Source organism: Vanellus vanellus, assembly GCF_965231255.1.
Source record: "Vanellus vanellus genome assembly, chromosome: 5".
NCBI lineage: Eukaryota > Metazoa > Chordata > Aves > Charadriiformes > Charadriidae > Vanellus > Vanellus vanellus.
Genome location: NC_138910.1, coordinates 29,613,137 through 29,629,032, shown reverse-complemented (window position 1 = coordinate 29,629,032; position 15,896 = coordinate 29,613,137). Strand labels below are relative to the sequence as shown.

The window sequence follows — 15,896 nt, the reverse complement described above, 5'->3', positions numbered from 1 at the left end:
GATGGTAAACAAAGCAATAAGCAGTGTATAATTCTTTTATGCCTACTTCAAACACCACATTTTACATTAAGTCAGCCTAGGAATACCTTTTTTCATGGATTCTAAGGCAGACAGACCTTTAAAAATTTTCATATGGTATATGGAATAAATCTGGTGACCCTTGTAAATGGCAAGGTGCTACAGTTGCCAGTAAGATTTAAGAACTGTTCAAATACTTTGGTTTTATTAAACACAAATACTGTAAATCTGGATAAATGCATCTAAAATGTATGTAGACAATTTATGATAAGAGTCAGATTTTATATGCCTCTATTCTGCTGTATACATACTTCCGATTTCATAGGTTAAAGTGGGCTGCCAAACAATTTTGGACAACACCAGAACCGAGACCGATGCTATCAAGTAAACTGTTTTCATTTCCCAATACTCTAAGGTAGGGTTTCTCAACTTAGGAGTTTTGGACAGTAAACCTGTAAGCAAATATAATATCTCATGGTACAAGTAACACTATGCTTTTCTCTCCTTGTCTCCACTCTAACTTTTTCTTTACCAGCAGGCAGAACACCACCAAGTTCTTGCAGGCAATGAGCGCTATGACCAGAACTTTCAGACCACCCTTTTAAGGTTCCTCCTATTTGCTGGAAAACAGGAAGAGTGGGATCTGAAAGAGAAATCATTGCTGGATCATAACACTTTGATGGGCTTGGCAGAAAAAGCAATAGTAGACCAGATGCAGTAAGGTCTCTGCAGTCTCGAAAAGGCTGACTACCACTACCACATGGAAAAACAGAGTAAACATATTTGCAATTTTGGTAGCTATAATGGCACTTCACAGCATATGAGAACTCATTCTGCCATTGCACAATTGTTGGATCTGGTTCAAATACAAAAAAAAACCAAGCAATTTTTAAAGATACATGAGTTAAGTAATTTATTCCCCTTTGGTATGTTAAGGAGTCCCAAAAAAACCTGGGGTAAATAAAGTGATACTTTTTGCCACACCTTCTGTTCACTGTGACAGGAAAGACTGCCACGTTCCTTCTAAACAGTGATCTCTTACTGACTTTCATAACGAGCACTGTAACTAATCAACAAACATCAGCGCATAGTTTCTAGTACTCTAAGCTATAATGAACTAGTAACCATCTTCTGAAATACATAATGCAAGCTGAGAACCTCTGAGGGGCCGCACTGAACAACATTTTCACTCTAAAAAGACACATTTGTGTAGAAGCAACCTACATTCATTTCTCAACTATTCTAGATAAAGAGAATCTACAGGCTCACAATTAAACACTTGCCTTCAAGAGCTCTTGGAAAAAAAAACCAGGACTTTTAAAAATCTACATAGTTTATAAATTTATTCAAGATGAAAGATGCCATGTGTATACACAATAGCCTTCTCTTCATTATGCAGAACAACTGAAGAACTTAATCTTGCGTATGTTATTAAAATCATACATATTTAAATTAATATGTATATTGACTTTTTTTTCCTATCAGATTCTTCTCCCTTTGAATAGAGATAACACAACAGACAATTGGTACTTGCTGGAATCGCTTTCTGACTGAAATTATTTGACCATTGTTAATTGAGCACTAGAATCACTGGTTTGACCTAAAAATCAGGTGCAAAAATGGTTAAGCCTCAGTTGAAATTTCACCTATTATTTCCTGCACATAAAAAGGCAAGAAACAATTAAAAGGAAGTAATAGAAATTAAGCTTTGAATATTAAAGACAAAAAGGACAACACTTCAGGCAAACAAGTTCTCCTTCAGGCACAGAAGTTCAAGGTAATGGAAGGAATTAACTAGGGGAAGACTGAAACAGAAAAGTTAATCACGTGGTAAGCAGAAAAAATGTTTAATTGAAATTGCCACCCATCCTGCTTCCTTCTATCCTGGTACAGTGCATGTGTAAAAAAAGACGCAGTTAAATATCAGCTGCTATGCTATACACAGTGGTGTTGTTTTAGCTTTTGTTGCAAAAATGCTAGTTCGTTCCCTTTCCTCCTCCATTCTTCACGGATCAGTGAATATGCCGAGAAACCACAAAAATAGTGATTACAGTTGAAACCGGTAAGTCAAAGCTATCTTTAAAACAAAAAATAAAACATATGCAAAACTTACACTATGTACATGCTCTAACTTTAAGAAAAGGCATTGAAATATTTTCAGTGCTATATTATTTCTGGCAATTGCAGAACAGGCACATTCCTCTGCTTATGTAAGTCATATCCACTATCCTGAAGGTTCATGAAAAATAACGAGTCAAGAGCTGCATAGGGTGATGGCGCAGAAAGGGTTACACCAGAGTTTTTCTCATTCAAGTAGCTTTGCTTGTTATACCAATGCAGGGAAAAAGAAAGAGAAGGGGGAGTAAGTGATCTTTACATCATTATTACAAGAAATGGAACCTTCAGATCACACGTTTTCCCTGGAGAAAAAACAAAATGCAACAAATACACATGATCAAAACATTGTCTTTTCAAAACACAACAGAACGATAGCCACAGTCTGATATGTATTCCATCTACTTTGACAAGAGCTGGAAAATCCAAACCTGTTCAGTTAAGCCCGTTTCTTTCTGTAATATTCACCATCCTTTAGAAAACAATCAGTGTTACACAGTTTAAAACCTAAATGCACCTTAAAGAATACACTCATCACCAGACACTCTGTAGACTGTGGTAATTAAGTGAATCAAGATCTTCCCCTGAGTTTTGGAATCAGCTCCTTACTCAGCTGCTACATTGTCAACAGCTGGCATGAATTACTGGGAACATTTGGCTAACTGGATAATAAGGAGGACAGCCTGTGGTTGGTCCAAATTCAACTTCACTGATCTGCTTCAATAAAAAAAATAATCTCATTAGATCCTTCTTTTCTTTTTTTAAAGCTGTACCGACACTACAAAGATTAGGTTTTCTATTTTATTCCCTCATTATGTGCAAACAATGTAACTGTACAACTCTCAGATGTTGCATGGGCTAGTGTAACTGAAGCCCCAATTCTCTATGGTTTAATAATGCCTGTTAGCAATGCTGATTCATCCTCACCCATATCAGATCTCTCTCCTGACTGGTGTGGTAAAGGTTTGCTACCCTGAATATATTTTTCTACTTCCTAAGAATTCATCAGCACAGATCACAGTAACAAAACCCCCAAACTCTGCTCCCATCTGGCTTACTGAAGAGAAAATATCCATGAGACCAAGCTTTCTCCAAATCATGGCTTTGTTACAAGGTAAAGTCAAATTATATTACGGATGCACAAGCAAACACCACCCGCTGTTATTTTGTGACATTATTTGCTTTGTGCCTGTGCAGCTATCAAATTCTCTCCAGAAATCAGTGTAGGAACCCGTTCTAGTGGAGCAGTATGCACAAAAGCTATTTTGTGCATGGTCTCTAGTGGGTCCCCAACTTCCAGAGGCATCTTTGCCACAGGAAGCTGTGGGGAGCAGACACATTTACTAGGCGGTCCTTCTCCTTTTCCTTTCAACAAGTTACAGAAAATCTAAAGAAAACAGCTTCTCAGATTACAGTCCCTGAAGAACTGCTCAAATGAGGAACAACTCTGATATAAAGCAATTACCCTATTATTGCCAGGCATTAACAAAACCCCCAAGTATTTAGGTAAAGTCTGCATGCATGTTACATAGTCAGAGCATTCAGTTAGAGCTGTCCTTGAAAAATATTGGATTATCTACTGCCTTTCCTTCCAAAAACAAACATTGAAAGTGCTGGCTTTTTTTTCCTCTTTGATCAAAACAGCACTGTAACTTTTGAGGTAGCAGAGGATTAGTCCAATGTAATATCATGGCTAAAGCTAAAAACAAACAAAAAAGCTAAACCAATTTTAATTTTTTTTTTTTTTAATCTTTGCTGAGACTATTCTCAGACATCTCATGAATTCTAACAAGCATCATGTCAGTATCAACATCTGGTAGCTTAGTGGTATGGTAACTCATACTTTTGCCATGAGCTACCAAACAGATGTTGCTGAAAGGCTTTTTAATTTAGAAGGGCTTGTTTCATAAAATTATCTAAGGTATTTCAGTAACTCACATTTGTGTTATATTGTACTTGATTGGGATAACAAGAAACACAGAACAGCATTAGAATTCACACATCATCACCGTTACAGTGAGAGCCATCACTTGTGCATCACTCTTTTGCAGAGAAAGCAATCTAAGCGAAGGTCAAGCCAGCAGGATAAATGTGGCTACTTCCTGGATTTCAATCACGCCAGTCATAAGTAAGTCACCTTTTGAAAGGTAGTTAATCCTAGCTGTAGGGGCTAGAATTTAATAGCAGGCAATTGTGGCAGGCAAAAATTATAAATAGCTTTTAGATTCTTCCAGTCTTTTATACCCACATACCGTTACAGTGATTTCCAAGAGAATTTGTACTATGACAATACAGAATAATGTATAATACTGGGGGAAGAGGAGAGAGAAAAGAACAACACATACTTTTTTTAAAAGTACATTTTCCAAGTAATGTGTTTTATAACTTAAAAAAAAAAAAATGCAAGAAAAAAAACTGTTGATGGGTACCCTTTTCAAAAAATAAACTCTTATTTAAAAGAGCTGGTGGAAGAAAAGAAAACCTAAATAGAATAGATAATTTAGTACTTTCAGACTCGGAAATTTCCCTCCAATCCACACAGACACTGACTCTACAGCTCAGGGCTCTACTACAGGAAAAAGTGAGTATCAGCGGCACAAGAGGAAAGGTTCACATGAGAGAATCTGATCTCCCCTCCAGCTTCTTATCCTGCCATAAGCAACAGACACCCTTACCTCAACAGGGTCCAACTGGTAACAAGAGGAAAACTGTCAGCAATGTTTTGTGAGGAAACATAATGGAGGATTTCTGTAGATCCTCCTAACAGTCTAAAGCAAAAGGAAAAGCAAGAAGCTGGCATCTTAAGAAAAGAATGAAGGCGGTTTGTGTTCTTTAAAAGAGATAAAATGAGACAAAAGCAGGAAATGCTGTCCTTCCCTTATCCTGAGAACTTCTTAATGAAAGGTCAAGTATAGCCATCAATCAAGATAAGGAAGAAGGGACCAAAGAGATGACCTTCTTTGAGGGGAAACAAGTATGTATCAGCACTTTTACATTGATGTAGTCCTCCTCTGTCTATGTGAGAGAAAAAGAGAACACAGTTTCATGCCAGGCTTAAAAAAAAAAAGTGAAAATCAAGCACTTGAGATAGAACAAATACAGACATGCGAGAGCCTATTCAAAGACTAGCAGCCAAGGAAAAGCCTCCTTCCAAAATTTGTGAGGAGTGCAATGGAATTCTATTCCTCACCACTCCCGCAGTTTGGCACTTGGCTTAGGAGATGCACCTCCTGGGGGCAGCCACCCTCACTAGTTTGTTACTGATAAGCTGCAGGACTCATTACACGCACTTTCAAGTTTGTTGCTTTTCTGAAAGACAATAATCCATTTTCAGTCATGCTTGACCTCACAGTTACAAGATTCATTTGCAATATTTTGCTGTGAGTTATGCTTATGATGTCACTTTTGGGATGAAAAATCAGACTGTGTGGAATTGCATCTAAAGTAGATAAAACCATATATCCATCAAAATCAAATGTAAGTATAAATACTTCTCAAACACAAGCCTTATACAGTTACCCTTCGCTGGCTTTCTAAGCCAACAACAGTTCATTTCTATTTCTTGGGCTAGTTTTAAAACATGGAACTGTTTCAGTATCACTCTTCAGGGAAAAAAATAACAAGTTTACCAGCTCTCGAGGTAGAAAGGCCTCCTCCTGACGAGCCACAATCAGACAGACCGTTTCCCCTTGCTTTGTGCTCCTCAGCATAGCTACAAGCTCTTCCTGGGTCCTGCCAGTGATGTCCCGTCCATTCACCTACCAGACACAAAAGAACAGATTATGTCATATCTGAGTATGACCGTCTTTTCTCATTTTCACCTCACCTAACACAGGTGTCAATCAGTGACTGAGAGCAAAGAAGAATTAGCAACAGCTTCCACACTGTCTCCCCCTCTGGCCCTGCACAAATCACATAACCTTTTTTCCCTTATTTTCACCATCTGTTAAAGCAGGTCTGTAGTACTTCACCACCTTGCAGGGGGTTTGTGAGGCTTAATTAGTTTGTAAAGCACTTTGAAGATGAAAAGTATAAAAACAAGACCTAAGTATTATTAAAACTGTTTACCTTAAGAGCTTTTTGAGGTTAGTCAGTAGAAATAACCCATTAGAGACTGTAAATCACAAGATATCTGAAAATTTTAAACAGACTGATTTGAGCAAAATTACCTTCAAATGAGCACTTAACCACCTCAATATTAATCAGAGATTTTTGGACATGGCTGAAGAGGCAAGACATGTTTTGTTTCTAAACTGATACATTTATGTGCTTTAAGAACCAAGTTGTTATCAGATCCCCCTTGTTCAAACATCCCATGGACACTTGTGAAAAGCACCTTTTTCCAAATCACAGTGTAAAATACTTGTTGACAAATGAAAAACCATGGAACTTTTTTTTTTTTTTTAACCAAGGTAAAGAATTTTAATTCCATACACCATTAGTATATATAAGAAAATAAAATATTTATGCCAAAACCAGCAAACAATAATTAGCAATGCAAATACAATAGATGTTTATTCTAACCTCCAGGATTCTGTCTCCTGACTGCAAACGACCATCTTTTACTGCTGCACCTTTTGGTAAAATATTCTTCACAAAAATCGGACCAGGACCATGAACCGAAGAGTCTCTGGTAACCACAGTGAAACCAAGTCCTTCTGGACCTAGAAGGTCAGATAAAGAGCTCCCGACATAAATTTCAACAAGCAAATGATGATTATTAAAAGTAAGTAAACAATGTCAGTAACATATCACAGACACTCACTCAGGTTAGCTTTAAAAAAAACCAAAGCAAACAAAAAGCTGTAAACATGAGCCTATTTTCTGCATGGTCTAGAGAGGAATTCTATCAATGTCAACACATGTCCAAATCCTCCTGCAACAGCTACAGATGGAAATACTTTTGGATAGCCCACAATAATACAAAACAAGCGAGTACTGTCATTTTAAAGCATTTACCTTTTCTCTAGGTGGTTTTAGTATCAGCTTTCAAATTAATGTCACTAGTCTTTGAAACAAATCAGACCGATCAGAATTGTTTATGAGCATAAATACAATTTTGCAGGTTTTACTGAAACTTGGTGAAAAGTAGAAAATGTCACATGATTTGAATGCAAAAAGTGCTGACTACATGCTCTTAAGAAAGGACGAGTGATATTTCAAAGCTTCCATTTGTGAAGTTGTTTGCTGCTTGGAAATAAACAACCTTCAGGGCTAATAAATAAATGTTTTAACAAATATTTAGGAAGTGAAACAAATATTTAGGAAGTGAAACAAATATTTAGGAAGTGAAACAAATATTTAGGAAGTGAAACAAATATTTAGGAAGTGAAACAAATATTTAGGAAGTGAAACAAATATTTAGGAAGTGAAACAAATATTTAGGAAGTGAAACAAATATTTAGGAAGTGAAACAAATATTTAGGAAGTGAAACAAATATTTAGGAAGTGAAACAAATATTTAGGAAGTGAAACAAATATTTAGGAAGTATTGCTTATAAGCCACCAAAATGACCCAGGAATAGCAGGGTCCATAAAAATCTTTTTATCTTGAACAGGATTGCTACCCATGTGATAGTTTCAGAGATATCATGTCAGTATCATGTTCCTATCATTTGTAAAAATATAAATTACTGTTTCAAAATCAAAAGCATTATATCTGAAATGGCAAAAATTCTGAAGCAGGTTTTGTTAACACAGAGTTGATGATTTCAGAAAAATGAGTGATTTAAGTTAAGAAATAACAAAAATTAAGAAATGACAGCTTGATTACATTCATTATGTGTTAAAAGAAAAAAGTTACAGACAGTTTTTAAAAGGGCCACTTCTAGCATCAAATTTAACTCTCAGCCAAATCAGAGACAGAAATTAAACAGAAAATATAAGCGCTAATTGGGATCTGCTTAAGCACATTTTACTACATGTGCATAAACCTGTTACTCCATGCAAAGACAGACATCTGCATGGAACAGCAATTAAAGATATACAGACAAAATTCGGCCTGCTGACAGCTGAATAAATACAGACAGGAAAAAAAAGGTTTCAAAGAATCACAGAATTGTTTAGGTTGGAAAAGACCTTTAAGATCATCAAGTTAACATAGCATTGCCAAGTCCACCACTAAACCATGTCCTTCAGTGCTATATCTACGTGTCTTAAGTATCTCCAGGGATGGTGACTCAACCACTTGCCTGGGCAGCCTGCTCCGATGCTTGACAACCCTTTCAGTGAAGAAATTTTTCATAATATCTAACCTAAACCTCCCCTGGCACAACTTGAGGCTATTTCCTCTCATCCTATCACTTGTTACTTGGGAGAAGAGACTGACCCCCACCTCACTACAATTTCCTTTCAGGTAGTTGTAGGGAGCGATAAGGTCTCCCCCTCAGCCTCCTTTTCTCCAGGCTAAACAACACCAGTTCCCTCAGCCGCTCCTCATAAGACTTGTGCTCAAGGCCCTTCACCAGTTTTGTTGGCCTTCTCTAATCACACTCCAGAATCTCAATATCTTTCTTGTAGTGAAGGGCCCAAAACTGAACACAGTAGTCAAGGTGGGGCCTTACCAGTGCCAAGTGCAGGGGGATGATCACTTCCTGCTTGCCACACTATTTCTGATACAAACTGGGATGCTGTTGGCCGCCTTAGCCACCTACCACGCTGCTGGCTCATAATCATCTGGCTGTCAACCAACACCCCCAGGTCCTTTTCTGTCAGGCAGCTTTCCAGCCACTCTTCCCCAAGCCTGTAGCGTTGCAGGGGATTGTTGTGACCCAAGTGCAGGACCCAGCACTTGGCCTTTTTGAATCTCATACCATTTGTCTCAGGCCATCAATCCAGCCTGTCCAGATCCCTCTGTACAGCCTTCCTACCCTCAAGCAGATCAACACTCCCACCTAACTTGGTGTCATCTGCAAACTTACTGAGGGTGCACTTGATCCCCTCGTGCAGATCGTTAATAAAGATATTAAACAGTACCAGTCCCAGTACTGAGCCCTGGGGAACACCACTTGTGACTGGCCACCAACTGGATTTAACTCCATTCACCACACCTCTTTGGGCCCAGCCTTCCAACCTGTTTTTTATCCAGTGAACAGTATGCCCATCCAAGCCATGAACAGCCCGTTTCTCCAGGAGAAAGCTGTGGGAAACGCTGTCAAAGGCTTTGCTAAAGTCTAGGTAGCCTTTCCCTCATCCACAAAGCGGGTCACCATGTCACAGTAGGAAATCAGGTTAGTCAAGCAGGACCTGCCTTTCATGAACCCATCCTGACTCGGCCTGATCATCTGGTTGGCCTGTATGTGCTGTATGATGGCGCTCAAGGTGATCTGTTCCATTGCATTCCCAGGCAACGAGGTCAGACTGACAGGCCTGTAGTTCCACGGATCCTCCTTCCGACCCTTGAATCTAAAACTCCATCATTTTGTGGTTGCTATGCCCGAGACAGCCTCCAACCAACACAAGTCCTCTGTTCACAAACAAGAGGTCCACCGTGGCACCTTTCCTAGTTGGGTCAACTTACCAGCTGTGTCAGGAAATTATCTTCCATACGCTCCTAGACTGTTTCCTCTCTGCTATACTATATTTCCAACAGACATCTGGTAAGTTAAAGTCCCCCATGAGAACAAGGGCTAGTGATTGTGAGACTTCTCCCAGCTGCTTACAGAATATTTTGTCTGCCTCTTCATCCTGGCTGGGTGGTCTATAACAGACTCCCACCATTATATCTGCCTTGTTGACCTTCCCCCTGATTCTCACCCATAAACACTCAACCCTATTGTCACCATCATTAAGCTCCAGGCAATCAAAACACTCCCTAATGTAAAGGGCTACCCCACCACCTCTCCTTCCTTGCCTATCCCTTCTGAAGAGTTTATAGCCATTCACTGCAGCACGCCAGTTATGTGAGTCATCCCACCATGTTTGTAGAAGATAAAAAGGGAAAGACAGGTAAATCTGTGGTAAACTTCCTGAATAACATGAAACAGAGCAGAGTATATTTTTAAACATATCTTTGAAAGAATGTCATAACAGTGCTGGTCAATTAGCACATTTGAATAAAAATAACATAGGTTACCAGCAGACAGTTCAAATTTTTATTCTGTACTTGCAAAAAGGCTGAATCATCTCTTAATATCGCATGTTGCTAATGAAATACATTCCACATAATCAGTAACTGAGATGTTTTAAAAATCAGTAAGCCTGGATAACATGCATCCAAAATTTACAAGAAAGCTGACTGTTGAGAACATTACTGTTAACATTCCTTTACCTTTTGGAATACTCTTTCACCTTTTGGAAGTCTTGGAACTTTTAACTGTAAGTAACTTGCTTGTACTTTTAATGACACTAGTTTAGCTAAAAGTTAAGAGAACATAATACAGAATTTATCATATAGTCTCCAAAAGGCTTACCTTTTTTCAGGTCTATCTTTATTTTCTTTGCATTTTTTTTATTGCCAAAGCCCATAAGGGGTGATAATGAGGGAGAAGACGGCTTTCTAACCAGACGTGGGAGGTTGGGGCTCTTAGCTTGTTGTAGTGTTGCCTGTACACCTGCTTCCAAGCTGCTTGCTCCAGAAAGATTAATCGTTTTCAGAGCAGGTTTTGGATGAACAGGAGGTGGAACCTTTGTTTTTGGAACTCCTTCTTCATTATCCAGAAAACAAAGGGGAGCAATAGCAGATTTCTCATATTGTTCTCGATTATATGGAGGAAGGACTTCCAAGATGACACTTTGAAATTTCATTGCCTGACGGAAGATGTCCTGAGCCCTTTAAAAGAAAGGTATGAAAATTCACATAACAAACCAGAAAATTTGTGCAAAGTTTGGAGTTGTTTACAGAGAATAAGACACAAATTTATCTTAAACATGAAGAAATAACCTTACCTTCACATCTACATGGTCCCTTTTCTAAAACAGTATGCATGAAATAAGACTTCTAAACTACAGCATCTCCTTATGTTTCAAGTAGGAACAGCACATCTGTCAGGATTGCTAGGCTGCTATGAAAACATACCAGCCAGAAAAAACTAATGAACACAATTCTTCATGCGGTGCATCAGGAAGGGAAGTTCTATGGCAAAAGCTCATCAAAAGACTCCTGAAGTTATAGCTTGCTACTTTTTTCAAGTGTTTGCCTGTTACATATTTTCTTGTTGGCACGGAGACGCACTGAGCACTTATGACCAATTGCTCTGGTGGATACATCTACTATGAGCAAGCTCAAGACTCCATTTTTGCCCCAAGTACAGATTAACTGCCCCTCAGATTCCTTCATTATCCCTAATGCAACTGCTGGCTGATTTCACACCAATAAAAAAGGATGAAGGCATGGGATATATGGACATCTTCAGAAGAAACACTGTGACTGCAAACGGTGCAACAGAAAAGGATGATGGTATGGGATATATAGACATCAGAAAAAAAGCTGGTGACCGCGAAAGGTGTTTCTACATAAATGGATAAATGAATAGGCAGGTATTACTCACATCTTTCAAGCAGTAACCTCTTGCTAAGGTGTATACGTGGACTTTACTTAATCAATGTCTTTATAGACGCGCTCAACTGCAACACCAGAAACTGTGTTGGAACATTTAGTGAAACTGCTCCCCTTGAACTGATTAACATGGTAACAACACAGGGTTCAGGTTCCCACGAAGGCAATTAAGGCACGTTGGCCAAAGCAACTGTTCATACAGCCCTCCCTGTATTTTGAACAATGAGCAGATTTGGTCAAACAAGACATTTTACAAACCCTGGATTTTAAAGGAACAAAGGAACCTTCTCTCTTCCTATGCTTTCCTCTCCTACCTTCTGAAGAAGTCGACTGATTTTCCTTCATACTGCAGAAGTCAAGTACAAACAGAAGTAGTAGCTGAAGCACATATTGAGAATGAAAAATCAAGAACTTCTGCTTAGCAGAATTATGTCAAGAGGGGAAGCAATGGCCACATGAATTTTTAAATGAACCATGAGGTCTTTTTGAGAACAATTTACATATCCCATACCTTTCTCTAGTGTGTTTTTCAGTCAGGCAAAGTCAGTATTTCACTGAAGTCTTGGCTTTGGATTTACACTCAGTTATGTAACAGGAGCCAATGTTGAAAGTACTTCCAAAATAAGCAGTTTTTTACACTGATACTGAAAGAAAGCCACCGCAAATGTTAACATTTTGAATACACATCTACTGCTTTCCCAGATCAGCAGAGCCACACAGTACCTCCACCTTGCAGCTGGAAGTAATGGAAGGGAGGGGCTGTTTCAAGAGGGTTTTTTGCAGCATGAAGACACTGAAGTCAGGAGGCAGTCCCAATGGATACTCTGTGGGAAGGAACTATCTTGGCTACACTGAGTGTATGTGCACCAAGAGTCAAAATAACGGCATTCACTGACAGGAGACAATGTCTAAAGAGAAAACTCAAACTTGGAAAAGAAAGGTAGCAGGGAGAGTGTTGTGGGAAGGTATTCTTCCAGCACCACTCTTCAGGGTTAAGTTTAAGAATTGCAACAGCACGGTCCTAATGTGTCTGCAGAGGTTATAGTTACCTGTTCGCCTATAGCCTGTGAAGATTTTCAAGGACAGACCTTACCCTGATCGTAGAAACGATGGCATGCTCCCAGCACAAGGATGGAAAGTCTTAAGCAGGTTTCTTTCACACTTTGTCTTTATTCTTGCAAGTAGCCACTTGGCCATACGTTACAAGGTAATTTAATAACTTGGTTTCAAGAGATGAATATTTTAAATATATGAAAGAGAAAATATAAGATCTCCTTCAAACAAAAAATAGTGGAAATAACACAAGACATCCTGTGGGAAAGCCTAAATGCGGTCTTCAGGGGCAAAATAACTGGCTGCACTTCAAAGAGAAAAAATAATGGATGGAGAAATTTACATTTCTTGAGACCCCAAACGCATACTTTAAAGAAATAAGGAGTCAATTAAAAGAGGTGCTAGAAACGCTGCAACACAACAGAATGTAATTGAATAGATTAACAGCAAATGAAAAAGCAGACTAACAGTCCCAATATATAAAACTATTACAAACATGGGAATACAGAAAGTAGGCTGCTGCTATTACAGCTGCAGAAGCAGCAATCACCAGGAGCAATACTAGAAAGTCTCTGCTGAAAACGGAAGGAGACAGTATGTAACAGTCTCTGCTAAGTGTTAAAACAGCTTTTACAAGGGTTATGAAGAAATGTCAATTTGAGACTAGCAAACAGATTTGCCTCTCAAAGGAGAATCTGATGACTATTTCTGGGTCAATAGTCATTGGGACAATACTTCGTCACATCCATTACAATTACTGCATTTCTGTAACTTGGACTGTCAGATTAGTACAGTTAGGTCATGCCAGATGAAAACTAAAAGGCGTATTCACTGAGACTAGTTTCAACCCGGAAAGCTGCTTTCTTTAGCCATTCTCAACAGCCAGGGAAGAGAGAGATGATGGAGATAGCTATTCTGGAAGGCAAATCAGGAAAACAACGTTAACAGGACTTGGGACCTGGCTAGAGCTTGTCCAAAATACTCTCCCCAGTCCCCAAAAGGATATCGAGTCCTCACTGCCCACAGTTTTCCTCCTCAGATCCAATGCCGCTGCAACCACACTACTTGTAACATAAGGTGAATTAGACCAACTATATTAGGCTCTACTCTGAATCACCTTTTAGTCACTTCTCTCTTTCACTGTCCCTGACAGACAGGTTGTCTACCAAGACTAGCCTCTCTAAACTAACAATTACAGTATCACAGTATGCGAGGGATTGGAAGGGACCTCAAAAGATCATCTAGTCCAATCCCCCTGTCGGAGCAGGAACACCTAGATGAGGCTGCACAGGAAGGCGTCCAGGCGAGTCTGGACGCCTTCCTGTGCAACCTCAAAGACAATTTACAATTGTCTTTGTAAATATCCCTTCCAACTCCCAAAACTTTACACAAACTTGGAGAAAGCGAAATGTCCTGCATTTCTCATTTTGAAGGCAAGTCTGATGGAGAACTGGGAAGTTTACTGCAATATTTCTGACTCTCCCTAAATCTAGTAACCTTACAGAAAAGTATGTGGAGTCCTCCACTCCACAGGCATCTCATGGGCTTAAAGCCTCTGGAGATCTAGTTATATTCTGAAGAGAACCCAAAGGAGACAACAAATTTGTAAAGAAAAGATCAGGTAAAATTTTGAAAAAACAGGTTTTGATTCAGGCAAAATCTCATTTGAGAAAGATATATCTTCATTACAAAACTGCACAGGTGAGGCAACGAACATTTTAATATGATACCAACACTTATATTCTGATAAAGTTGGTACCTTATGTAGGAACTTTTCCATGGCTGGAAGAGAATGGCATGTGCTACATCACATCGGAATACATTTACCACCAAATATTCAGAAAACAGTAACTCGAAAACCTATCAGAAGGCAAAAAGCACGGCCTCAGAATCAAGGTAATACCTACTACAGAACTACGCTGGGTTTATGAAAACCTATTTTGCAAATATTTATCCCTAACAGTGAAATTACTTATTTTAGTAGAACACTTGAACATTTGGCTTACTGTTTAGAAAGTTAAGCCTCAACTCCCTCGAGATCTCAATAGGTTTTTGTTATATTATAAACAATCATTCAGCTGTCTAAACATATGGTTTAAAAGTAAAAACAAATTACTATTTAATTACTACAGCAAATATATGTGAAATTTGAGAGGCTATTCTTTCATGCAACAATGTCACATTAATTCACAGCCGATCAAAGCAACCTGTTACTTAAAGTAATTTGAGATAGATAATAAATGTCAACAGATTTTTAATAAAAGTCCTAAGAGGCGAGAGACTTACCATTTAGCTCAACTTATCATAGTTTGACAGTACTAGTATTTTTAAAATATTAAATGCTCAAAGAGATGCAGCACCAGAAAAAAACATTCTTATTTCATTTGCAAAAGAACAAAAAACATGCTGCGATGTTGACTCATTCTGAAGGTCTTATGAGGAACACATTAAAAAGAAAATATGGAAAAAAACCCAGAAGAATTAGAAAGTGAAGATAACTATTAAAAAACTTTCAGCTATTTAAATTAGGTAAGCACAATAGGTTCACTACGACTACAAGAAGATTCCTCTCTTCAAATTTCACCTTATTTGGAGGTTTCAGAAAGAATATTATGAAGTTTCTGCCAGGTATAAATTTTATAGGCATTTTATCTGAAATAAATATTAATCCCTTCGCATTAATCACTTAATAAACACAGCATTGCATAAAATCCCGGACAGTTAAAAGTATCAGTAAACCAGCACTTACTGTGCAAAGGTTTTATCTGTAAGGTCCACATGGTTAATCTTCACAATGCATTCATTTTCATGGAAAAGCCCATCACGCCTAGATCTGCTATTTTCTTCAATACCACGGATGAAGAGTCCCAGCATCCTAAAAGGAAAAAAAAAAAAAAAAAAGTGAAAACTATCCTTTATTCTGCTGGAATGAATTTATAGCAACTAAAAATAGATATTAATCTCTACTGTGTATGAGATAAGATAGACCATTATGAAGTGCTTAAGCTAGAGAAAGGATTTCTAGCTCACTCTTTAACTAATAGGGAGGGGATTGCAAGAAACACTAAGAAAAATTGCTGGACACTAATGCTATACGACTTGCTAGAACTTCAGGAAGCAGTAAGTGCTGTAGGTCGCACTTGGAGAAAGAGAGGAAAACACCTAGATCTCCCCATCCAGTTAAAAATTCAAACGTAGCTTATGTAATATTTGT

General features: G+C 38.4%; 1 protein-coding gene across 1 annotated transcript in view; it reads right to left on the bottom strand.

Annotated features, from left to right (window-relative positions):
- Window positions 1–15,896, bottom strand: part of PARD3B (par-3 family cell polarity regulator beta) — a gene marked incomplete at its 5' end in the record, with an annotated part of 298,721 nt that overhangs the window by 217,908 nt on the left and 64,917 nt on the right. Inside the window, 4 exons of the mRNA XM_082483978.1 lie at window positions 5,763–5,891; window positions 6,658–6,797; window positions 10,545–10,903; window positions 15,432–15,557. Of these exons, the coding sequence (XP_082340104.1) occupies window positions 5,763–5,891; window positions 6,658–6,797; window positions 10,545–10,903; window positions 15,432–15,557 (754 nt within the window). The remainder of the gene's footprint in view (window positions 1–5,762; window positions 5,892–6,657; window positions 6,798–10,544; window positions 10,904–15,431; window positions 15,558–15,896) is intronic.